The sequence below is a fragment of the Oryctolagus cuniculus genome, chromosome 11, assembly GCF_051225735.1.
Source record: "Oryctolagus cuniculus isolate XC-2025 breed Fujian yellow rabbit chromosome 11, ASM5122573v1, whole genome shotgun sequence".
Classification (NCBI taxonomy): Eukaryota; Metazoa; Chordata; class Mammalia; order Lagomorpha; family Leporidae; genus Oryctolagus; species Oryctolagus cuniculus.
The window spans coordinates 115413917-115439928 of record NC_142877.1 but is presented as its reverse complement, the minus strand read 5'-3'; the positions used below and the strand labels follow the sequence as shown (position 1 = coordinate 115439928).

The 26012-nt window shown below is 63.3% G+C and overlaps 1 protein-coding gene across 1 annotated transcript; it reads right to left on the bottom strand.

Moving 5' to 3' along the window:
- Positions 1-92: 92 nt before the first annotated feature.
- GTPBP1 (GTP binding protein 1) lies at positions 93-21348 on the bottom strand. Its single transcript, XM_008257032.5, has 12 exons — positions 20989-21348; positions 18432-18543; positions 11917-12097; positions 11201-11549; positions 8419-8542; positions 6419-6533; positions 4757-4901; positions 4485-4667; positions 3941-4076; positions 3400-3578; positions 2008-2199; positions 93-1480 (listed from the first exon to the last, which is right to left on the bottom strand). Exons 1-12 carry the CDS (start codon positions 21178-21180, stop codon positions 1388-1390), a joined length of 2001 nt encoding a protein of 666 aa, XP_008255254.2. The 5' UTR covers positions 21181-21348; the 3' UTR covers positions 93-1387.
- Between the last annotated feature and the right edge of the window lie 4664 nt (positions 21349-26012).

Sequence of the window (26012 nt, the reverse complement as noted above, 5' to 3'; positions counted from 1 at the left end):
TGCAGCTTGTGGAGGGGCCTGCAGCCGCCAGGGGCTCCTCACAGCCGTGCCCTGCTCCACCTGGGGAGCCGGGCAGGGAACACGACACTGTCAACTCGGAACAGACTTTTATTGTGAATGCTGGTCTGCTCAGTCCATGGCCACGGTCAGTGGTAACTAAAACACTTGGAAGTAGAGAAAGGGGACAGGCAGTCGGGAAGCAGGAAGCCAGAGGGCTGGGACAGCACACGGGCGAGGCTGAGGGAGGCCCAGCCAGCTGGGGGTCTGCCCGGCAGAGGAGCACGGCCCCCATCCGCTGGCCCTCGCTCAGCCGGGGCTTCCACGCAGCGCCTCTGCTGGCCTGCGCCACCCCCCTCTCCGCGCGAGGCTGCCGCGCTGTCCTCTCCACACCCCAGCTGGGGCTTCAGAAGCCCAGGTTCGGGCTGTCCCTGTGCCTGCAGCGGCTGTGGGGCCACATGGTGGGGATGGAGGGGTTCCAGTCTGCCTATCAGAACACCCCGCCCCCACCAACAGGAGGTGCCAGAAAAGATGACCCCGAGCAGGCGCAAGTCCCAGTCACCAGCGCCCAGAACCCAGCCAAAGCCACAGCCTAGCAGGACTGGGCTCCTGGACGAGGCTTGAGCAGCCAGGGCCAGCCAGGCAAACAGGATTGTCTCCAAGGGAAATCCCACAGCCGTCTTTGGGTCAATGTCCCAGGTCAGAGTCAGGGACCGGAAGTGGCTGACAACCCAATGGCCACTCCTGTCTGCACGTCTCCAGGTCACAACTGAGACGCTTTTGGCATTACCGGCTCGAGGGAGAGAGAAAGGAAGCCACGCTCTGCCTGCTGGGTCCCTGCTCTGGCAGCAGCAGACACCGACTCCCAGAAGCCCCTGAGCCCAGAGTCCGGCTCCATGGAGGGGCGTCCGGGTGCCGAGAGGAGGCAACAGCGAGGCAGGGAAGCTCTGTGGGCTCTTGACACGCTCGAAAGGCCCTGAGGATTCTCACCCAGACAGACACAGGGACGGACGGACGGACGGACGGACGGACAGGCAGGGCCGGCCCCCAGAGGCTGGCGGCCAGCCACGGGGGAGGAAGGGGAAAGACACAGGGCCCTGGCCAGCTGCACACCGCACCGCACGCACACGCGCGCACACACACACACATGCTAAACAGAGACAGAGATATATAATAAAAAGAATAAAAACTAAGGGCCCAGATGTACAAAAAAAAGTGAGTGAGGAAGGAGGCAGGGAGGAGGGCAGGAGACGGGCCCCTGCCTCAGCGTATAAATTACAGCCCCCTGGAAAATGGGGGTGCTGGGGGGGCGGGGCGGGCCGAGCTGCGCCCAGCTGGTGAGCGGTGGCCAGAGGGGGCTCCCGTGGTGGTGGGCAGGCCGGGTGCAGATTCAGCAGCCGCTGGCAGGAGTCACGCAGGCCCCCTGGGACTTCACTTTGTGGCGCTGGCCCCCTCGTCGCCGGCCCCCGCTGCTGGGTTTAGGCTGAAAGAGAAACGGGCCGTGAGAAGCACACGGCAGGCGGGAGCCCCCGTGCTCAGCACTGCCCGTCTGCAGCATCAGGCCGCCTTGCAGGGCAGCAGGGACACGCGTGGCAGCGGTGCAGGGTCTTTCAGAGGAGTACAGCAGGGTGGGAGCCGCACTGGCCACTGGTGACAGGGGCACGAGAGGAGCCACAGGGACGCCTCCTTGTGAGGAGGAGGAAGGGAGTCCCCAGCGTGGGGCCCAGGCCACCTCCCCGCAGAGGCGTGCACACCAGGGGCAGGGACTCCCCCTGCTGGACGTAGCACAGGCCACATTCTCTCCGCCCACGAGAGGGAGACCTGCGCCTTCTCTACTTCATTACACCAACTGCATGAGCTTTGTGTGGGCCACATCTCAGTCGGAAGCCCCTGCCCTCCGGGAGAACAGCTCCGCCGGACGTGCGGGCCGGAGCCCTGGTGCCAGCGCCTCCTCCCAGCTACAGCCACACCCCCGCCACTGGCCCGAGGCCACCAGGGGCCCACACGCACCTGAGGCAGGAGACCGCTGGACTGGCTGGCCCCCGGGGGAGCGGCTTCGTCTCCAGGCAGAGGGGCCCCTGCAGCTGGGCCGCCGGAGGGGCCCCCCTCTTCTCGCTTGGTCAGGGGGCCCCTCTTTGTTGACTGCATCTTTATCTGCGGGGGCTTGGAGTTCATGGGGGAGTTGTTGGTGGTCTGCAGCAGCTGCGGGAGCCAAGGGAGGGAGGGTGAGGCGGGGGCGGCAGGCAGCAGGCGAGCTCGGCACCCAGGCCGCAACCCCACCCTCTCATTCCCGCCTGGCCCGGCCAGGGCAAGGCTGTGGCCAAGGCCGGGCCGGAGGCAGTGGGGGTGGAGAAGCGTCCTCGCCCCCACCCTGCGCGCAGGACCCCCCCGCTCCGGGGCCGACACCACACTTGCTGTTCCTGCAGGGAAGCTCAGCCTAGCTCCCAGGCCAGGCCCGGTCTGGGGCAAGTCTGAACTTGTGGCTTCCCAAAGACACCGAGCGGCTGTCTCATCAGTGCTCAGAAACCTTCAGGACATCTTCCCTCATGGCCTGACTTCAATCTCAAAGAAAGGGAGGTGGCCCCAAGGCACAGCAGCCTACCACAGGCCTCCCAGGACGTGACCCCCCCCCCACGGAGTGTGTGCCACAGGCCTCCCAGGACGTGACCCCCCCCCACGGAGTGTGTGCCACAGGCCTCCCAGGACGTGACCCCCCTACAGAGTATGTGCCACAGGCCTCCCAGGACGTGACCCCCCCCACAGAGCGTGTGCCACAGGCCTCCCAGGACGTGACCCCCCCACACAGAGTGTATCTACAGGCCTCCCAGGACGTGACCCCCCCAGGGAGTGTGTGCCACAGGCCTCCCAGGACATGACCCTCCCCACGGAGCACATCTACAGGCCTCCCAGGACGTGACCCCCGCCCCCTACAGCCCAGGGTCACCGGAGGAAAGGCCCCTTGAGGGCCGTGGGCAGGTCTCCAGCACACACCGACATCTCAAGCCTCAGGGGAATGCACACCCACTCCCCGTCACTTCCTGCCACCCCGGCCAGATGCCCTGTGCTGGCGGGCGGGGGAAGCCTGGCACAGGCCCACCCCGGCCAGATGCCCTGTGCTGGCGGGCGGGGGAAGCCCGGCACAGGCCCACCCCGGCCAGATGCCCTGTGCTGGCGGGCGGGGGAAGCCTGGCACAGGCCCAGCAGCTGGGAGAGGACGCTGCTCCTACCGGTCACCGTGGAGGACGCCACGCCCCACCCCCACCGTCTCTCTTCCCGTCTCCACCACAGCCCAGGACAGGAGGCCCAGGGACAGCAGGAGGCACGCGTCAGCGCTGCGCCCCTGCCCCCGGGGGCGAGGCCATCCCTCAGGGTTCCTCAGGTGCCCACGGCCGCTGGCCCTACCTTGGTGATGGTGCCGACAGCCTTGGTGCGGCCTTCCCGGAACACCAGCCTCTGGTCGATGTGCAGGTACTCGGGGGTCTTGATGAAGCGGAAGTGCACAGTGGCCTTGTCCCCAGTGCGCAGACAGTCCTTGTCCATGCTCAGAATGGTGGCCGTCTGCCTGATGCTCCCGCAGTGTACTGCCAGGGAGCCAGCGGGTGAGGACGGGTGAGGACAGGCTCACGGTCCCATGGTCTTGGGAGGGGCTCACGCGGCGGGGACGGGGCTCTCTCTGAGGGGCTCCCTCGCTGGCACTCTCTCCCCCTGCCCAGGCTCTGCAGACAGCCCGGGCCCCTGCACGCTGACTGTGCCACCTGCCCTAGCCACCTTCGTTCCCAGCTCCTGGGCGCACAGCCGCACTCGGCACACCCGTGGAGGAGGCACCGTGAGGACTCCCAGGGCTGTGCCCCGGGTGAGAGCGCGTGCCTCGCGGGGCCTCGGCTGCAGCTGCAACCACGGGGCTTGGGCACCTTTCTGGGGTGCTCAGCACCCAAACACCTACCCATGGCCTGGTAGCGCGGGCTAATGGTGGTGGGGTGGTGGAGGACGAGAATCTCGGCCTCAAACTCCCAGGAGGCTTGGGGGTTCAGGCGCGGGGAGACCATCACCATGCCCTTCCGGATGGACGAGCGCTTGATCTGCAAGAGAGGGAGCCCAGCCCTGGCACTGCCGCCACGGCAACAGGCCTCCGGGGGCCGATGGCACAGGACAGGCCCCTGGCGGAAGCCTGGAAGCTGCCCGTGGGGGTCGGGGAGGAAGGACGGCAGTGGGACCTAGCACTGGAGCGCACAGAGGTCCCCTTTTCCTGGCTCATCTGGCTGGCGGGAAGGTAGGTGCCCCAGAGCCGGCACCTCCCCGAGCCCCAGGAGACAGAAGGGGCTGACTGGGGAGGGCATCTGGCGTAGACCCCAGCCCACAGCAGGGCCGTGTCCTGCTGCCACGTCCTGGCTCGAGCCTTGAGCACGTCCTGTGTGCCTTAGGCAAGTCAACGGCTGTCTGAGCCCAGCACGAGGGAGGCGGGGGCCCCTGGGACCCGGGCCGCTCACCTTCTTCAGGGCGAAGGAGGCCGTCTGGCCGCCCCGCACCTCCTTGACGGGCATGCGCTTCCGATGGATGGATTTGACGGCGATGGACAGGAAGTTCCCCAGGGGGTCTGGGCCCAGCAGCAGGGTGTCGTTGAGCTTGATCAGGCCCCTCAGCGTCGTGCCCGACACCACCGTCCCCACTCCCTGAGGAGGAGACGCTGACCTGGTGAGTCCGGCCCGGCCGGCCCGGCCCACCGCGGCTGCCCGGGGAAGCGGCCGCCCGAGCCACGCACCGGGACGGAGTAGGTGTCGTCGATCTGGAACTCGGCGGGCTCCTCCTCCCTGTAGCTGGTGCGGGGCGACAGGAGGTTGAGGAACATCTTGAGCAGGTCGAGGTTTTCGCCTGTGACGTTGGAGATCTGGAATATCGGGCACATCCTGAGCGGCAGGAGAAGAGAGGGGAGGAGAGGGCGCTCAGGGGCAGCTCCCGCCCCGGCACAGGTGGACGTCGCACGAGGCCCCAGAGCAGCTGCACCGCCGCCGCCCCCACCTCTCCCTCACCCGCCTGGGGGCGGGGGCTCCACCCCAGCCACTCCCGGCCAGACCTGCTCCCAGGCCGTCTCCTCTCGAGCAGTTTGTCCCTGACACCTGTCCCCCGCTCTCTGTCCCTCCACCACGGCCCACCTTCCACGGCAGAGGGGCCTCCTGCACCCCTGCACACGCAGGCTCCTGGGCTCCTTGCAGACGTCCCTTTCGAGTCCCTGTGAGAGCCGCCCTCCGTGGTCTGGCCCCCAAGGGTTTGCTCACGCGATCCTCCGTCCCGAGCTCCCCCCTCCTATCCGGCACCAAACCCGCTGGTCTGCAGAGCGCATCTCCAGGACGCCTCTCCCACGAAGCCCCTCCCGCGTGGACACTTCCCTCCTTGCAGTCCCGACAGCTTTCTGTATCTGTCCCACATGACTGCGTCTGGTTTTCCAGAGTCATCTAGATGGGCCCTATCTCTCCTGTGTGGGGTGAATTGACCTCCCTGAGACCAGGAAGCAGACTGTGGCGCGGCGGTCAAGCTGCCACTTCAGCATCTCTGCGCTGGTTCGAGCCCTGGCTTCTCTGCTCCCAATCCCGCCTCCCACTAATGCACCCGGGAGGCAGTGGCTGAGGGCTCAAGTCCCTGCCGCCCATCTGGAAGACATCAACTGAGTTTCAGGCTCCTGGCTTTGGCCTGGCCCAGCCCTGGCTATTTGTAGCCATTTGGGAAGTGAACCAGGGGATGGAAGTTCCCTCCCACCCTGTCTCTCCCTCTGTGTCACACTGCTTTCAAATATATAAATCTTGTTTAAAAAAAAGTTGGTAGAAAAGAGCCTGCACAGAATGGGCTCTTAGTGGAAGTGGGGTGGTCTTCAATGTGCCCCCTCTGCTGGCCAGCTGGTGGTACTGACGATTGCACGGGGCTGGGCACGCGCCCGGAAGCCAGGCCACGTCAGGCAGCTCCGCTCCTCAGAGGCAGGGGCTCTGGCCAAAGCAGCAGGGTGAATGCAGGTCCCCAGCGGGCCAGCTTCCCAGGGCAAAGGGAGGAAGGCCGAGGGCCGTGCGAGGCGGCGCCGGTCCTCCAGGTCTGATGAAGAGCCCACACCACTTCCAGAACGAGCCAATGCCAGCTTAGGGAGATGCTGCACACCGAGTGCATGAGGAGCCAGAAAGCCACGGTGCGTCCCCCCCCAGCAGACGGCTCGGCATGGCGGGCTCCACACACGCCAGCTCTAACACTCGCAAGACCACCTGGGGAAGGTCCCGGTCCGCCCATTCCACACACATGGATTCCAGTTCGGGGCGGCCAGCGCCTCGGGATCTGGGCACTTGAAGCCACCCGGGCAGACAGGAGCCTCCCACTGCCTCCGAGCTCTGACAGGGAGGGCCCGGAGCTCCCGAGGCCAAGCCGGGAGGCGGCCCCGCCTCACCTCTCGGAGCTGAAGTTGGAGGCGGTGACGACCACGTCGTCCTTGCTCTGCACCAGCACGGGGATCTTGCGGCAGCCGGGCGACTTCAGCAGGCGCTGCAGGAGCTTCAGGGTCTCTGCGAGCCAAGCGCAGCAGGGTTAGGCGCAGCCCGGGCCTTGGCCAGGCATCCAGGGGCCAGACAGGTGGGCCAAGGCTGAAGGCCACACTGCCTGGGCGCAACCCTCGGTGGCACAGGCTGCTGGAGGAGCCGGAAGGAATCTGCTCACGGGGCCCCGCGTCTGAGACCGGGACTCGGCTCCAGCACTTCTAGGAGCCCACATCCCGTAAGCGAGGAACTCAGGGGACCCGAGGAGGGCCGTGGGCGTCCCCAAACGTGCTGCTTCCGGGAATGAGTCGCATCCGACAAAGGGCGCCGAGACCCCGAAGGACGGCTGTGGCCCTGCAGTCCACAGCCGCGGCCGTCCTGCAGCCCGGGGGAAGCTCGTGTGGCTCACACCGCAAAGCCCAGCTCCCTCGGCTGGGGCCCACGGGCAAAGAGGGCCAGTTAGGGACCGCAAGGATCCTGTACCTCAGACCAGGAGGAACAGAGGGAATCACGCGAGGCCCTACTCAGACCAGGAACTGAACGGTCTGGCAAGATGAACAAGAGTCTGGGCTGATGGAAACAGGTTAGCGTCTGAGCAGAAGACAAGGAACAAGACCTGGGGCTGAAGCCCAGGCAGCAGAACACCAGGGAGGTACAGAGGGTGACAGCCCAGACAGACGGACACTGCACAGGAGTGATGGCCCAGACAGACGGACACTGCACAGGGGTGAGGGCCCAGACAGACGGACACTGCACAGGGGTGAGGGCCCAGACAGACGGACACTGCACAGGGGTGACGGCCCAGACAGATGGACACTGCACAGGAGTGATGGCCCAGACAGACGGACACTGCACAGGGGTGACGGCCCAGACAGACGGACACTGCACAGGGGTGAGGGCCCAGACAGACGGACACTGCACAGGAGTGACGGCCCAGACAGACGGACACTGCACAGGGGTGACGGCCCAGACAGACGGACACTGCACAGGGGTGACGGCCCAGACGGACCACATCACAGGGGTAACAGACAGACGGACACTGCACAGGGGTGACAGACAGACGGACACCGCACAGGGGTAACGGCCCAGACAGACGGACACTGCACAGGGGTGACAGACAGACGGACACTGCACAGGAGTGACAGCCCAGACAGACGGACACTGCACAGGAGTGACGGCCCAGACAGACGGACACTGCACAGGGGTGACGGCCCAGACAGACCACGTCACAGGGGTGACAGACAGACGGACACTGCACAGGAGTGATGGCCCAGACAGATGGACACCGCACAGGGGTGACGGCCCAGACAGACCATGTCACAGGGGTGACAGCTCAGACGGACACTGCACAGGGGTGACAGCCCAGACAGACGGACACTGCACAGGGGTGACAGCCCAGACGGACCACGTCACAGGGGTGACAGACAGACGGACACTGCACAGGGGTGACAGACAGACGGACACTGCACAGGAGTGGCAGCCCAGACAGACGGACACTGCACAGGGGTGACGGCCCAGACAGACCACGGCACAGGGGTGACAGACAGACACTGCACAGGGGTGACAGCTCAGACGGACACTGCACAGGGGTGACAGCCCAGACAGATGGACACTGCACAGGGGTGGCGGCCCAGACAGACCACGGCACAGGGGTGACAGACAGACACTGCACAGGGGTGACAGCTCAGACGGACACTGCACAGGGGTGACAGCCCAGACAGATGGACACTGCACAGGGGTGGCGGCCCAGACAGACCACGGCATAGGGGTGACAGACAGATGGACACTGCACAGGGGTGACAGCTGGACACTGCACAGGGATGACGGCTCAGACAGACGGACACTGCACAGGGGTGACAGCTGGACACTGCACAGGGGTGACAGACAGGCTGAGCCAGCAGGGCGCTTCACTTACCTTGCAGGATGTTGGCAGGACACATGTCAATCTTGGTGACTACCACAAAGACAGGAACACTGAGTGCCAAAGCCAGGCCCAGGTGCTCCTTGGTCATCCCCACGATGCCAGCGTTGCTGCCCACCTGCCCCAACACAGAAAGAGCTGTCAGCACAGAGACAGGCAGTGCTGCTGATGGCACGGGGACTCAGAAGGCCGGGCCGGGCTGGGCCCTGTGCACTGAACCTCCGACTCAACGCCAGACTTGTCAACCGTAGAAAGGACAGACCCTGACTGTCTGGGAAGTCAACAGCCGCATCATCAAGGTGGGTTCAGCTCAACCCTGTCCCTCAGTTTCCCGCTAGGGGTCACTGGAGGACTACATGGCGCAAGGTACACAAAGGTCCAGCACACACTAACATGAACTCCGTGTTCAGGCAATGGTAGCTGACGTTACTGCTACTATGCTTCCAGGAACAGCAAATACTTCTGAGCCCTGGCCTACAGACTGACTAATTAGGACACATGTACAAAGTGTGTCACATGAAATAAAGAAAAAATGTTATCTGTTGATAGGGGACAATCTCCAAGATGTTTCTTTTTTTTTTTTTTTTTAAGATTTATTTTATCAGGTCTGGCGCTGTGGTGTAGTGGGTTAAGCCTCTGCCTGAGATGTCGGCATCCCATATGGACACTGGCTCCAGTCCCGGCAGCTCCACTTCCGATCCAGCTCTGCTGTGGCCTGGGAAAGCAGTGGAGGATGGCCCAAGGGCTTGGGCCCTGCACCCCATGGGAGACCAGGAGAAGCTCCTGGCTTCAAAACCACCAGAAGAAAGGCATCTACACGCACGTGTCCACCACGCACACAAAGTGTCGGCCTCCGCAGACTCTAAGCTGCGGGTTCTGCTGTCCATTCTGCCCCCCCTCCAACTCTGAAAGCCTGGAACCTCAGGGACGGGACCCCACACACAGGAGACTCCGGGAGGAAGTTGGGGAGGCAGAGGGAGCCGCCTCACACAGTCGCCTCCCTGCGGGCCCTTCCTGCCCCGCCCCACACAGTCGCCTCCCTGTGTGCTCCGTCTGACCCCCCCCTGCACAGGACCCTCCCCCAGTGACGCTGCTCTCCCGGCTGACCCTGCTCCCTCTCCCCACACCAAGACCCCTCCCCAGTCTTCCTCCTGAGCTCCCCTTCCCGTCAACCTCCTCTCCAATCCAATCCAGAGGGCTTTCTCCTCCCAGCCTTGGTAAGTGGTCTACTGCTCTGCCGTCTACATACTGTAAATTATATTTTTATTTGTAAAAAAATGTGATTTACTTGAGAGGGAAAGAGAGAGGAAGTGGGTAGAGAGAGGGAAGGAGGAAGGCAGGGAGGGAGAGAGAAATCAATCACTCCTGTCCACTGGTTACTTCCTAAATGCCTGCCACAGCCGGGGCTGGGCCAGGCCAAAGCCAGGAGCCAGGGGCTCTGTCCAGATCTCCCATGTGAGTGGTAGGGACCCTCGTATTGAACCAGAATCTGCTGTATCCCGGGGTGTGCATTAGCTGGAAGCAGGAATTGGGAGTGGAGCCAGGCATTCCTCCTATGGGCGCTGGTCAAGTCCCGGCTGTCCTACTTCCAATCCAGCTCCTGCTACCACACCTGGGAATGCAGGGGAGGATGCCCACGTCCTTGGGTCCCTGTTCTCACATGAGAGATCCAGATGGAGTTCCATGCTCTTGACTTTGGCCTGGCCCAGCCCTGGCTGTTGCAGCCATTTGGGGAGTGAACCAGCAGATGGAAGCTCTCTCCCTCTCTGCCTGTCTCCCCACCTCTCACTGTAACTCTGCCTTTCAAATACATAGCAATCTTTAAAAATAAACAATAAATTGGCCTGCATACCCTTCTTGATATCCATCGAACAACTGCCCCAACACCAAACACCTACGGATGTTCTGTGAAGCCCCCTTCCCAGGGAGCAGCTTCCCTTCGCCCACTAGGGAGAGCAGGGAAGGGCCCGCGGGCGACGGGCACTGCCCTGCCCTGCACCCCCAGTCTGAGTGCCGACAAGCTGCGTCTGGGGCGCCCTGATCAAGTCTGCTTGGAGCAGATGCTCGTGTTTACTACACGTAACGCAGGCAGTAGGGGAACCGGGAAACGGTGCCGGGCCGGGAAAGGACTCGCCAAAGGAAGACCTGGCCCTCTGGCTGTCACCCCCGCCCGTGGAGCTGTGTGCATCCAGAGAGGATGACGGGCAGGGCACAGATGACCCAAGGCAGCGCCTCTGTCCCTTCCCGTCCCAGTTAACCTACACGGTGATGGTGAGCTGCTTAAACGCCTACTCGCCACTCTGCCAGCTCCACAGGAGCCCTGGGGCCGGCCTGTTCATACCAGGTCATCAGGCCTGGCAGTGCCGGGCATAGACGCCTCTCACCAAGGGCTTGTGTGCCGGCTGAGCCTCCCCTCTCCTCCCCAGCGCTGGCAGAGGCCACCCCAGGCCCTCTGGGTACCTTCCCATGACGTTCTCCTCCACCTCCTCAAGGCTCCCCAGTCTGAGGGTGCCACCCACAGCGGCCTCCTCACAGCCCATGCCCTCGGAGAGTCCCTCCTCCACGCCGCGATGTCTGCCAATGACGCCTGGGCTTTCTCGAGAGGATCCCCTCCCGGCCCCGTGTGGGGAGCGCGCGAGCTTGGTGCCTCGAGAAGACCGGGCGCCCTGCAAATCCTGCCTCCCCCAGCCAGTGTCAGAGCCCAAGCCAACAGGCCTGCACCCGCCCCGCACCCCACCAGGCGGCCTGAGCCCCGGCTCGGCAGCACCCCACACACCATAAGCATGCAGAAGTCGGGCAGGTGGCCAGTCATGCCGAACACGGTGGTCTTCAGGTACTTCTCGTGGCCGGCCAGGTCGATGAAGGTGATGACCTTGGAGGACCTCTCGCAGATCTGCGTCCACTCCAGGCCGCCGCCGTGGCTGGCGGGCTTGTTCACCACGTTGCCCTCGCTGTCGAAGCCCAGGATGTCGTTGCCCACGCTGCTGGTGCGGCCAGATTCGATCTCATGCTTGTGGCGGAAGAGCTTCTGGCGGGCAAAGCCGCGGCCGTTGTCCAGCTCCCCGTGCGTCAGGACCCCCAGGAGCGTGCTCTTGCCAGCATCCACGTTGCCCACGACCGCTACCCTGTGTGTACACGAACCCACACACCCGTGAGAGTCAGTGGGCGAGAGGTGAAGAGCGAACTCAGAGCCCCCGGCCCCTAAATCCTGGCTCACCCGAGCCTCCCGGCACATGCAGTACCCAGGAGGAACAGGGCCCCATGGTAGCCACCCCCAGAAGAGCCAGAGTGCTCCCCGCCCAGGCTCCGGCCTCACAGGCTGATGGGAAGCACACGGGCCGGGCCCTCGCCACTCGTCAGTGCTGACACGGAGGGAGCTAGGACGGCCCTGGACGCTGGACCCTGGACGCTGGCCTCGCCTTGGGAAGGGCTGCAGCTGCCACGCCCTCTGTGAAGCCCCACCCTTGCCTCACAGCCGGGCGGCCTCCTCACCTGACCTCCAGGAAGTCATTGTCTCCCACTCGCTTGCGCACCAGGTAATCCCGAACACGGCCCCCAGCCTCTTGGCGCTCCCGCAGGAGGATGACGTCGGCCTCGATCTGCTCGGCCATGCTCTTCACCGTGGCGTAGGAGGCCTCCATGTCTGCCTCGCTCAGCCCGTACTCAGTCCCATCTGGTGACAAGAGCCCAGACGTCAGCAGGAGGGGACCCCGACCAGCCGGACACCCCGCTGACAAAGGCCCTGCCTGGTGCCCGAGAACACGGCGAGCTCTGCCTTACGGAAAACGGAGGCACGTGCAGCGCAGGGCAGGGCAGGGCCACGACGTGGCCACCGAGTGGGGCGCCAGGCAACACGTTCGGCAGTAACCTCCGAGACCCTCCTCGGCTCTGTGCCAGCCCCATGCCGGGCACTGGGCATCCAGGCGCCCTCGTGGGCTCACAGTTGCGCAGGAGAGACGGGGAAGGAATTGACGGCAACACAGTGCAAGTGCCGTGCCACGCATCCAGACCGGCGAGGCGAAGTGCACGGCCTGGGGCACGCGAGGGCCGCCCGGCGGTGCCCTGCTGGGTGTCTGGGGCGAGAGGCGAGCTGGCAGAGAGGAGGACGCACGTCCTGGCCGAGGAGCAAAGCCCGGAGTGTGGCTGACCCTGGCACACACAGGGGCCTGGCAGCGCTCGGTGTGTTCAGGAGGTGCTGGTGGAGGAGGCGGGGCTGTCACAGCAGGGCTCCCTGTGGTTCAGGAAGCTCTCCGGACAGAGAGAGGGAAGCAGCAGGCGGGAGACCGGCGGGGGGAGTCTTCCGGAAGGGAGAAATGAGGAAGACAGGGACGGCGGGCAATGGCAAGGGTGGAAGAATTATCAGAGAGGGACCTGCAGCTGTGACGGCTCAGGTGACATGTCCAGCGAGCAGCTCAAACAATGGACGAGGGAGGCAGACAGACGGACAGGCCGACCAGCCACTCAGTCTTCACGTGCCTCCTGCAGGACACCCTGTGTCAGGCACGTCCCACGTGACTTAGTCCCTCAGCCTGAGCCTGCGTCCCTGAGCCAGCCTGCTCTTTCAGCACCCCCAAAGGCCTCGGAGCACCAAGGATGCTCCCTGCTCCTCGTCTTTCCTCCCCGACAAATGAGTTCAGGTCACCCCTAAACATAGAGAAGCCAAATATCCCTCATCCCTGATTACCCACAGAACTGTCTCCTGTTCTTGCCTGCCCCATCAAACACCTCGAGGAATCGACTCTGCCCGCTCCTCACCACTGCCCTCTGGACAAAGGCCGTCTCCGACCTCATCGATGGCCTTCCACCGCCAGCCCCTGAAGTGCCTCCCACACTGTCCCCACTCCTGCCCTGAAAAGCAGGCGTGCCCAGGCGGTCCCCAGGGACCTCCCCCTTGACGCCACCTGTCATTTTCAAAGCTACAAAAACATTCGTGTCTGACATAGTCCTCGTCCCGGGGCGCAGGAATCCACTTTTCTCTTGCCTGGATAGTAATTTCTGAGTCCCACGTCCAGACGTCACCACCACCCCACCCTGGCAACCAACAGCCTGGACGCTGTCCCCTTCCTAAGTGCTGTGTCCTCACCCGAGGCTGAGGGAGGCAGCACGGTGGGGTAAGTGCACCAGAGGGGTCTCAGAGCCGGGTGGCAGCAGAGTGGCCCCGGGAGCTTGCCCCCCCTCCAGCCAGGAAGCGGCAGTGTCCTTCCACCCCTCCGGCCACCCAAGCTCGACAGCCTCACCGGGCCAGTCTGTTGACAGAAGCTTTTGAGTGTGCCCATCCTCTTGTCTGTGCACCCTTCCTGCTGACCCACAGCCACCAGCCTCATTCGGGCCTTTGTCTGTGGGAATCGGCAAAGGACACCCTCGGCTGTCTTAGCTGACCTGGCTCTGCCCTCGCTGCAGCCTGCAAGACCCACACGCGGACACTCCCACAGAGCCCAGCGCTGCCGTCCCCTCCCGGCCAGAGCCTGCGAAGCGTCCCCCAGGCCCCGCAGTGCTCACCCCAGCTCCCGAGTGGCCCAGCCCTCACCTGCCCCCAGCTCCTGCATGGCCCAGCGCTGCACCTGTGCTGAGCTTCGACCTAGAAGCCCACGAGCACGCCGCTCCTGCGCCGCTCCTGCCAAGTCCGAGCTCACGTGCTCAGAGGCCCCACCGTGCTGAGTCTCCCTCACGAGTGCGCCACGGCCTGCCTTGGGCAGCAGTGGCCTGCATACACGGCCTCCCCACGACACACCCTGAGGACAGGGACGGCATCTTGTTCATTCCCTGGTGCCCCAAGAGGGATGCTCTCCTTTACTGAGCCCTCAAATGTTTATCAAACGTGAAACAAAGGGGGGCTGGCACTGCGGCACAGTAGGTTAAGCTACTGTCTGTGGCACCAGCATCCCACGTGGGCAATGGTTCAAGTCCCGGCTGCTCCTCTTCTGATCCAGCTCTCTGCTGTGGCCCGGGAAAGCAGTAGAGAATGGCCCAGGTCATTGGGCCCCTACACCGGTGTGGGAGACTCAGAAGAAGCTCCTGGCTCCTGGCTTTGGATGAACCTAGCTGTGGCCATTTGGGGAGCGAACCAGCGGATGGAAGATCTGTCTTTCTGTCTCTCCCTCTCAAACAAGTCTTTTCATTTATTAAATAAATGCACACAGAGGGAGCAGCGGGGCTGAGGAGTGAGCCGAGAGCCACGGGGCTGGAGGGCTGTGCAGTCAGCACTGGCTAACCCCACCCCGCCTTCTCCCTCTCCAACCCCCACCCCTTCTGCATCAGGCCGAGCAGCCCTTTCAGGGCCTGCTCCACCCCAGGGACCCTCCGCCGCCACCCTGTCCGCCAGGGCGCTCACAGCACCCTCTGCCTGCTCCAGCTCCCACTGCACACTGCACACTGCGCTGAGGGAATGGAGACAGAGGCCCAGGAAAGCCCCTGGGGCCCACCCCGCGGCATTTCCCCGCTCGCGAGGCTGCGGAAGCCACCCAGACTCTAGGGGAGACGTCTGACTCCTTGGGCACGGCACCCTCGGGCCCTCAGCACCCCGGCCCTGCCTCCTGATGGCCTCTCCTCCCGACACTCCCGCCTCACTGGAGGACTTCTGGCCCAGCGAGCAGTTTCCTCTGCCTGCCCCACCCCACTGGTCTGGGAGCCTGCTCCTCTCTGGCCTGGCCCCAAGCGGCAGCTCCTCTGTGCAGCCTTTCCCGACCGCCCCACAGACACTGGACATGTCCCCTACGTTCCCGGAACTTCTAATCCAGGCCACGGCTCCTCGAAGGTCAGCACTCAGCACCTGAGGAATGAACAGGCTCTTTTTGAAGGAAATGTCACAGCATGTCAACTACAACCTGGGGCCCTTCCTACCGCGGGGTGAGTGTGAACGGGGCGTTGGAGCCCCGGGACGCCCGCGGGGTGACTGGGAGTGAGGCGTTGGAGCCCCGGGACGCCCGCACGCCGTGTCGGAGTGCCTGCTCGACCCAGCTCTGTTTCCCATCCAGCTTCCTGCTAATGTGCACCCCGGGAGGCAGCAGGCGATGCCTCAATACTCAGACCCGTGCCACTGATTCGGGAGACCCAGATACAGTTCTGGGCTCCTGCTCTCAGTCTGATCAGCCCAGCCCTGGCTTTTGTGGGCATTTCAGTAGATAGAAGCGCTCTCTCTCTCTCTCTCATATAAAATAAAAACAGAAATTTGCTTTATAGACTTATTTATTTACTTGAAAGGCAGAGTTACAGAGAGGGAGAGACCGAGAGATCTACCATCTACTGGTTCATTCCCCAAATGGCCACCAACAGCCAGGGCTGGGCCAGGCCTAAGCCAGGGTCCAGGGGCTTCTTCTGGGTCTTCCACGTGGGTGGCACTGGCACCATCTTTTGCTGCTTTCCCAGATCAGAGGTGGAGCAGCTGGGACACAAATGCACCCACAGGGGATGCCAGTGTCGCAGGCACAGGCTCACCCACTAGGCCGTAACACTGGCCCTGAAATTTTTAAAAAGTTACTACTGCAACTACTACTGCTAGCTAACATTTGAATTCTCATTCAGTCTTCGCTATTACACCAGAGGACAGATCCTATTATTATCCCCACATTGAGACAAGAAAAATCAACAGAAACCCAGATCTGCCAGGCTGCAGGCCCTAACTACTAGGCCACACTGCCGCCTCCCAAATTTTTGACCTTAAATTTAGAGACTATGTACTTAAAGGCCACAGTGCTCTACACTGCTTAGAATTAAAAAAAAAAAAAAGCTGAATATCCAATTTCTGAGGTAGGGTGGGGAAGGAGTCATCACGCCCACTTCAGAGGAGGGTGAGATAAACAGGCCAAGCACCACCACTCAGGCAGTGAGCGACACAGCAGGCTCCAGGGGCCTGGCACCGCTGCAGTCCTGTTTAACCAGTTACACCCCCCCCCCCCGATTCCAGCAGGAGTCACTGCACCTAGTAGCACCCCACCGGTGGGTGCAGGGCAGTGTCGGGTGTGTGGGGGCCGTAATGAGCGTCTGCCGGCTCCTGCTCTGCCCAGGAGGGTTAATTAGCCGAGCGCTGCCGAGGCGGGGACGACGCGCTGGGTCCACATTAAAGGGTGAGGGGAGGAACCCGGGACTTCAGAGAGCAGGGCTGACCCACAAGTGGCTTCTGGAATTCCACAGGCACGCGCGACTGCTGACGGCTCACACGCAAGCAGGCCGGACACGCGTGCAAAGAGCTTTACAAAAGGCTCCCGCGTCCTCTGCCACCAGGGAGGGGCCTCCTCTGACCTGACACCGGCTGCCGAGTGCGGCACGTGACGGCGCAGCCAACGCCTCCCCGTCTCCACGTAACCCGTCTGCCTGTCTCTCCACCACGCTTTCTTTCCGCGCTAAGACCTGTGGCCGGGAAGGCGACGGCAAGGACGGGAGGGCAGGCAGAGAAGGCAGGCCAGCGTCTGGGCAGGAGCCCTCCTCCGGGCCCTCTCCTGCTGAGGCTGCCTGCGCCTGAGCTGTAGGGAGCAGAGTCTAAGTATCCCAAACAACTCTGCAACAGGGTCAAGCCTCAGAAGACAGTGAAGGAGAACGTCAAACAATCAAGGGGTGGTTCTGAGATTTCCTCCATGCTGAACTCAGAGCACAAGAGGGCCACCTCCTCACAATCTACACTGGGCAAGCAGCCTGCCATCAGCAGAGATAACGTCCCAGCGAGCGCGAGGGGGCGGAAACCAGCGGCGAGCAGGGGGAACGGAGCGCGATATCCTCCGGGCTCCGCCACGGGCGAGGCCTTCCTCCGAAACACAGGGCGCCATTCTGGTGAAGAACCGGAGCCTTCCAGAGGGCGATAAGCCCACACGTCTGACGGGAACTCGTGGGGAGAGAAGAGACCGCACTATCGCCGCTACCCAGACGGAACAGCTGGTGTGGTCTGGGGCCAGACAAGCTGGCCAGGAGAGGGATTCTGGGCATCTTCTCCGGCCAGCTTCAGGAACCCCGGAGTCCTCGGACGAGCAGGAACTCAGCAGCAACGGCTCTGCAAGCGGCCCGGAGGCCAGGGCCGCCCACTCTGGGCTCACTGGGACTCGCTGTAGGGGCAGGGCCGCCCACTCTGGGCTCACTGGGACTCGCTGTAGGGGCAGGGCCGCCCACTCTGGGCTCACTGGGACTCGCTGTTAGGGGCAGGGCCGCCCACTCTGGGCTCACTGGGACTCGCTGTTAGGGGCCAGGGCCGCCCACTCTAGACTGGGACTCGCTGTTAGGGGCCAGGGCCGCCCACTCTGGGCTCACTGGGACTCACTGTTAGGGGCAGGGCCGCCCACTCTGGGCTCACCGGGACTCGCTGTAGGGGCAGGGCCGCCCACACTGGGCTCACTGGGACTTGCTGTTAGGGGCAGGGCCGCCCACTCTAGACTGGGACTCGCTGTTAGGGGCCAGGGCCGCCCACTCTAGACTGGGACTCGCTGTTAGGGGCAGGGCCGCCCACTCTGGGCTCACTGGGACTCGCTGTAGGGGCAGGGCCGCCCACTCTAGACTGGGACTCACTGTTAGGGGCAGGGCCGCCCACTCTGGGCTCACTGGGACTCGCTGTAGGGGCAGGGCCGCCCACTCTGGGCTCACTGGGACTCGCTGTAGGGGCAGGGCCGCCCACTCTGGGCTCACTGGGACTCGCTGTAGGGGCAGGGCCGCCCACTCTGGGCTCACCGGGACTCGCTGTAGGGGTAGGGCCGCCCACTCTGGGCTCACTGGGACTCGCTGTTAGGGGCAGGGCCGCCCACTCTGGGCTCACTGGGACTCGCTGTTAGGGCCAGGGCCGCCCACTCTGGGCTCACCGGGACTCGCTGTAGGGGCAGGGCCGCCCACTCTGGGCTCACTGGGACCTGCGTCTGCTTCCCCTCCTTTCACGCAATGGGGAGTACTGCAGGTGGAAGCAAGGAGCATTCACTGTGCTCTGCGGTCTGAGAAATCGCTGCAACGGACACTCGGCGGCTGGAAGGTTGGGAAGGAGGGAGAAGGTGCGCTGAGGAATGTTCACATCAGGAAAGTAAGGAAAGCTCGCTCACCTGATCCCTGCCCAATGACATATATGGTCTCTCCGCTTCCCTCGTCCATCCTCTCCCACATCTGCCGGAGCAGGCTGTCATACTGCTCTGCGGTAGGGCTCACTAGCACCAGCTAGAAAAGAAACCAACAGCCTTAGGACCACACCTCCTCCGAGAGCACCAGAGCCAAAGCTCACCAACGCCCGGCACGCGGGCCCTCACACCCTTGCGTCTCTCCGCGGGCAGCCTCTGAGCCCGAGCCCTCACCTGAGCTGTCTACACTGAAATGGCCCGTCTGGGCTGCCACCCACAGCAGAGGGCACCGACAGCCTGCCTCTGTGCTGGGGGCGGGGGCGGCAAGTGACTGGGCCTGAGCATCTGGTCCTGGTCCTGTGGGTAAAACACACGGCAGGGCCACTCCCTGCAGGCTGACCCGGACACCCACAGGACAGGCCCAGCCTCCATCACCTCCACCCCAGGCCGGTGGCTCCCAGACCAACAGCTCTCTGTGCCATCTTGCCTTGGCCATCTTGATAATCTGGGAACCAGCAGTGAGAACTTCCTGCCAGTCTCATCCTCAACACACCTCCGTGCCACCAGCGTGAGCACCAGCACTGTTACCGTGCAGGTTTCTGCCCAGGGCCTTCAAGCCCCAGCTGTTTACTTGGGGAGGCCATTTACCAACAGGCATGCCAAACCCCAGCCTCTAACTACCTGGGTGTGACCTTGGACAAAGAACTTAACCTCTCCAAGTCCCAGTTTCTCAATCTGCAAAATGGAGATGCAACAACTGGTATCTAAGGCCACCGTGAAGACAAAGGTAGGGGCAGGTGTTGCAGTACAGCGGGCCAAGCCCCCGTTGGGGACGCTGGCATCCTGTGTGGGAGTGCTGGTCTGACTCCCAGAGCCCCTGCTCCCCACCCAGATTCCCGCTAAGGCGCCTGGGAAAGCCAGGCGTGCATGAAGGTCCAAGTACTGGGACCCCTGTCACCCACTGAGTTCCTGGATCCTGGCTCCATCCTGGCCCAGTGCTCTGTGGGCGTCTGGGGAGTGCACTAGCAGGTGAACACATCTCAAAATCGGAAAACCCCACAAAAAGCAAACGTACTAGCAGGAAAGCCCCTGCCCACAGCTCGTGGTCACCTGAGCACTCCCGGGGAAGCCTTCCCAGTGGGGTCCTGCCACTGTCCACTACCTGTTTCTGCCTTTGGAGGCTCCGTCCTGAGCACGGGTCCCGCGCTCGACTGTACCGGCCGGTTCTAGCTTCTAATCTCGGGAATCAACTTACTCGCCCGTCCCTTCCCTCCCGCCGCACCTGTTCCCTTGGGTTCCCTGCCCAGGATGCCCCTTCACCTCTGCCCTGCAGCTCCCGCCCAGCACCTCCCCTGCACCGCCCGGTCAGCTGCCTCCCCGGACCCTGCGATGGCTGCCTGCACGCTGCCTGGTCGCACTGTATCACACGCGTGCACACACACACATGCACACACACACACGTACACACACACACACAGCCGGCCGCCTCTCTCCCAGCCTGGCCACCCTCCCTCCCTACAACACTAGAAGGGCCACAAGGACCACTGTGACAGCCGGGAGCTAGCTGGCTTCCGAGGGCTCAGCCGAGCCCACAGGGAGACGCAACAGCTGGAACGCGGCTTGCTCCGGCTGTGGGGAAACCCGTCTCCGCCTCAGGGCCCGGTAAGCTATGAAAACTCACAGGCGCTGCCCTCCATCACCTATCCCGCAGCAGGCAGGTGGGCTCAGCGAGTTAGCAGCTACCCGGCACCCCCAGCCCCTACGCCAGGCACTCTGTCAAGCCCAGGCAGCCGAGAGGAGAGGCTAAGACCCTGCCCCAAGGTCACAGCGCCCGTCCCACGGCGGGACAGGGAGGGGAGCTCGGGCCTGTCCGTCTCCCCGGCTGGCACTCGCTCCTTCCGCGGCCACATCTTAAACTTACTTTGCATTCCCCGCTGGGCCGAGCAGATGGCCAGCCCCTGCCTCCCTGCACGGCAGCCCGGAAGACACGCCGAAAGACGCCCCTTCGCGACGGCCCCCACGCACGCCGCGAGGCCCACTCCCACCTGGTCTGGGTGGGCGCGCCAAGCAGACGCCCCTCGGCTGCGCGGCTACTTTCTGTTTCCTTTCCCGAGACCAGGAGTGGCCGCGGCGGCCAGTCCCGCCCACCTGTCCTCCCCGCGCCCCACTCCGGGCCAGGACCGCTCTCGGCCCGGGGGTCCCATTCCCGGGGGTCGGCGCGGGGACCGGGACCGCGCGGCGCGCTGCCGGCGCCCGGCGCCCCCGTTCCACGTGGCGGAGCCGAGGGGTTGCGCTCTCGGCGGGAGCCGGCAGGGCGGGGGTCGGCCCGGAGGCCGGGTGGGCGTCTCGGGGGGACCCTGAGGCGGGCCCCTCGCGCCGCCGGCTCCCGCGCGCCCCGGAGACGCGCAGGTGGGCGGGCTCGGCTCCCTCTCGCCGCTCGGCCCTGCCCGCGGACAGGGCAGCCGGCCGGGCCCGCCGTCGCCCCGGAGTCCGCCCGGCCCGCCGCCCGGCCCCCTCAGCCCCCGCCGCCGCCGCCCGGGCCTACCTTGCTGGTGAGGTCCAGCTCCGGCTCGCCGTTGAGCGCCTCGCCGTCCTCGCTGCAGTCCGAGTCGAAGCCGCCGTGGAGCCGGGCGGCGGCCGCCGCGGCCCTGGCCGCCCCCGGGGAGCTGGGCTCGGGGGCGAACATAGAGGCCGGGACCGGCGAGTCCATCGGGGAGCGACTCCGCTCCGCCGCCATCTTTAATAACTTAGGCTAATTCGCAGCCGGCTTCCCTCCCTCCGGCCTCATTTGACTAATCTATGCAGGCCACGCCCCGCAGCAATAATGTATGCGAAACCTCTGCCGCCTAGAGGGTGACACGTTATCTCTAGCTAAGAAACAATCGACCCGCCTTCTCAATCACCAATCACGGCGGCCTTGTCAAGGCACCTAATGAATAATTAATGAGCCCAAACCCCAACAACAAATGTCTGCGACGTCACGCGCCTGGAGCCCACCGAGGGCTGGGGCAGCAGGCTGTACACGCTACCCGCCTGGCGCCTTCCCGCCAACGGGAGCAGAGCGGAGTCTGACTGACGCAGCAGCCACCCAATGAGAAGAGAAGCAGCGACAACGTCGCTTCGCACCGCCCCCCTTCACTCTCCCGCTTTCCAGAGGCGGCGCTCAGCTTCCAAGTCCTGCAAAACAGCCGGAGGCGAGCGTCTTCCGATGATGGACAGGGCCACGGTCCAATCCGGTCCGCGGATAGGTCCCGCGCCTCGGGCCTCGGCTCTCGGAGATAGTAAACTGCAGACTCCCGCCCAATTCCGTGAGGGAGATGCTGGCTGGAACAGGATGTCCGAGGCGCTGGCACGCTCCGGGCAATGCTAATAGTACGATCGATGCGGCGTATTCCAAGAGTTGTAATACTATAGCAGCCAGAGCGAGGCGATTAATTAAGCGCTGACCTCAGGGAGAAGTCTCCATTCATTGCCTCGGGCATCTACACGCCGCGTCCAGGTGGTTTCCTAAGGGCTGCTTTCCCAGAGTGTCAACAGTTGTGGGAAACCCCAACCCGAAACGCCCAGAGCGCGCATTTCTGTGTCGTAAATTCCTGTTTCAAACCAGGCTGTCTTGGCGCGGGCCCCTCCTGGCGACACCGGAGCCGGGGTTTGCACCGCAGGTGTTTTCAACCGTGTCCCGTCAAGGCTTACTGGGCGCGAACACAGCTGGGACAAGAAGTTAACCAACTCCAAAGTCTCGGGAACAGTTCTGGGGTGCTTATTTCCCGGTTACACCGCTCCCCAACTTTCTACACGCTGCTCCGTCGTGTCCCATGAGGTGTCCCATGAGGTGGCTTGTTGGCAAAGCCAAGTATCAAGGCACCGTACTGTACATTAATTGTGATATTGTGAAATGTGCATTTGGCACTGCACCCTGTATCCCATTATAGGACTGGGCCCCCTAGGTAACTCCAGGATTCAGGCCGGACAAAGATCAAGGCAGGATTAGAGGGTGGGGACCTCAGCCCCCCACCGCGAGAAAACTACCAGGGCGGGGAGAGGGGCAGGTGGTCCAGCTGACCACAAGGATTTAACAACGATGCCTACGTGAAGAAACTTCTATATTAAAACGAGAGGAACTGAGTGGGGCCTCTCAGAGGTCAGCAGGCGGGGGGGGGGGGGGTCTGGGTCTGGGGGAAGGTGGGTTGAGCCCAGGGACACGTGGAGGCTCCGCCCTCAGGCTCCCACCCACCTGGCTGTCAATCTCACGCTTGATAATGAACCGGTGAGTGTAAAGTGTTTCCCTGAGTTCTGTGGGTTGTCCTAATTGGACCCAAGGACAGGGGCATGGGAGCCCCAGTTCATAGAGTGCCAGTCAGAGAATTCCAGAGGTCAGGGCGTCTGCAGTGAGAGAAAATCCTGTGGGCCGGAACCGCTCATCTGTGGCCCCTAACCCCACCTCCAGGTGGACCAGTTAGAGCAGGCGGTTAGGGCCGGCAGCCTGGCAATCAAGGCCGGGCCAAACACAGTGGGATCAGGTCGTTCGTCTCCTTGCCCCAAAGAGGACTCCACCTTCGACAGTGCCATGACAGATCTGGTCCAGCCACCTCAGGACTGAAATAGACCTCCCTCACTCCCCACTCTTTCTAGGAATCCCCCTGTTACACAGAAATCCCCAAATCACCGTGACAGATCTGGGCCAACCATACAGGGACTAAAACCGACTTCCTCACTCTTTCCAGGTAGCACCCTCCCCATTCTACAGAAATCCCACCCGCGGGAGGAATACTCCACCTCTCAGTCAAGAGACAGAAAATGAGGGGCTGGTGTTGTGGCGTAGTGGGTAAAGCCTGCATCCCATGGGGGCGCTGATTCAAGTCCTGGCTGTTCCACTTCCAATCCAGCTCCCTGCCAATGCGCCTGGGAAAGCAGCAAAGTGTTTGGGCCCTGCCACCAACATGGGAGACCCAGAAGAAGCTCCTTCCTGCCTTTGGACTGGCCCAGCTCCAGCCGTGGTGGCCATTTGGGGAGTGAACCAGCGGGTGGAAGACCTCTTTGTAAACTCTTTCAAATAAATCAATCAATCTTTAAAAAAAAAAAAAAAAAGGCCCAGACGACAAGTGGGGGCTGCTTGCCCGCCTTGGTCTTTCCTGAGTGTGTTTCTGCTTTGCTTCATACACTTTGCTTCCCGCCTCACTCCAACTGGCTCAGAATCCTTTCTCTGCCAGATTCAAGAACCGAGGTGCAGCTTATGTTCCCCAGAAATCTGGTAAGAGGTAGGTGTCAGAACCTGGTGTGCCGGCGCCGCAAGGCAGAGGATTAGCCTAGTGAGCCGCGGCGCCGGCCTGGCTGCTCCACTTCCGAATGAGCTCCCTGCTGGGGCCTGGGAAAGCAGAAGATGGCCCAATGACTTGGGCTTCTGCACCCGGAAGAAGCTCCCGGCTCCTGACTTCGGATCAGCTCAGCTCCGGCAGCCATGGTCATTTGGGGAGTGAACCAGTGGATGGAAGACCTCTCTCTCTGTAACTCTACCTTTCAAATAAATACCAAACACACACACACACACACACACACACACAATGGTTGGCGGTAGGGAGCAATCCCATTTTGGTGACTATGGGTGCCGGGTTGCATTAAGATTAGAGGTTAGCAAAAACACACTCTCACTATTCCTCAGATTGCTATTTTACCACTGGCTCTTCCAGAAAGAGTTCACGTTCAGAAAGCGCTCCTGACACCTGAAAACACACACTTTCTCACTGCAGGACTTTGCCCAGATACTCAGAGTAGGTGCCTCCCGGACTGAATGCGGAAGTCCTAGAATAATGTTCTAGAAAGGGACTTTCCACCTTTACATCCTCTTTGAAAAGTTACCATAGGTTTAAATCCTGGATCCACAGACATACGTGACCCGGAACAAGCTAATGGACCTCTCTAAGCTTCGATTTTTTTCTTCTTTAAAAATATGGGGGGAGTAGAAAAATGAATGTTAAAATTGGGGGAGGGGCCAGCAAACGTCCCTGGCATCCCATATGGGCGCAGGTTCGAGTCCTGGCTGCTCCACTTCCAATTCAGCTCCCTGCTAATGGCTTGGGAAAGCAGCGGATGATGGCCCAAGTGCTTGGGCCCCTGCACTGGGTGGGAGACCCGGGTGAAGCTCCTGGCTGCTGGTATTGGATCGGCCCAGTTCCTGCTGTTGCTGCCATTTGGGGAGTGAACCAGCAGATGTCAGACATTTTTCTCTCTCTCTCCCTGTAACTCTGCCTTACAAATAAATAAAAAAGAAAAAAATTGGAGTACTTCGTTTACATACGTGTATATCGACACAGTGCTTGCTGCATTGCAAGCCCCCAGTAATTTTACGGAAATGTACCCATAGCCCGCAGGCGGCTTGCAGATGACAAACAGGGAAGGTAACTGAAAAGTCCGGGCAGGGCAGGGCAGAGCCACCCCCTCCCCAGCGGTAGGCACTCAGGGATGGTAAATGAGAACACTGTTCGGTGTAATGAGCTCTAAAGACTCGCGTTGGAGCAGGGCCAAAGAAGTGACAGAGCCGGGAAGGGCGAGGGCTTTTATTGTTTTACCAGGAATCTGAAAAGATCCCAAGGGGTGGACGCCGGTGCCTTCCGCGGGCGGGGCGGGGGCGAGTGCACGCGAGCCCGCGCGTGGTCCGCCTTCCTCCGCCCCACGCAAGGCGTCCAGCCCCGGGCAGAGCGGCTCCCCGGCGGCCACCCCGGGGCGAACCGCAGCGCGACCCCCCGCCCCCGGCAGCGGGGCCCGACCGCGTCACGCGCTCCCGGGACACCAGGCAACCCGCGCGCCCAACACGCACAGCAGGGTCCGCGCGGGAGGAGCGAGCCCAGGTGCACGAGCGCGCGCGGCCGCGAGCCCGGTCCGGAGGCGCACGGGGGGCGAGGGGAGTCGCGCGGCGACCGGAACAGCGCCGAGGCCCGGGGACGAGCCGGAGGACCGCCAGGCCGCGGCGGGGCCGGCGCTGCTGACGTCACAGTGACGCCAGACGTGACGCCGCGGCGGGGCGGAGTGGGGCCGACGCGGGAGGGCGTTTCCGGAGCGCGCGCCGGGCGAGGGCCGCCGACGCCGGGCTCAGGTGCGCGCGCCCGCCCGCGGCCCAGGTGGCGGCCTGCAGCTCCGGGTGGCGGCCCGAGGCGGTGAGGGAGTGGCCGGCGGCGCGCTGTGCCCGCGGGGCGAGGGCCCGGACGCGGACAGGGCTCCGAGGCGGGCGGGCGCGCACTCCCGGGACGGGCGGGGAGGCTGGGGTGACGGCGGCGAGCCCCACCCCTCGGGGGGCGCTGACCGGGCTGTCCGGCATGGCGGGGCGCCCCCGGGGCCCCAGCGCAGCCGTCGGCCCCACGCCGCCCGGCCCGCGCTAGCCCCTGGAATTGGGCGCGGTGTCCGGCAGCCAGGCCTCGTCTCCTGCGTCGGTGGCGTCGCGGCTGGAACGCAATGGAAGAAAAGGAGCGACGCGACCGGCTGCCCTCGGCCCTCCGGTGTTGAGGCCTGGTGGGCATTTGCAGGGAGGAAAACACACAGCGAGAAAAATCGGGGTTTTCGGAGAGGCGGGCGGGG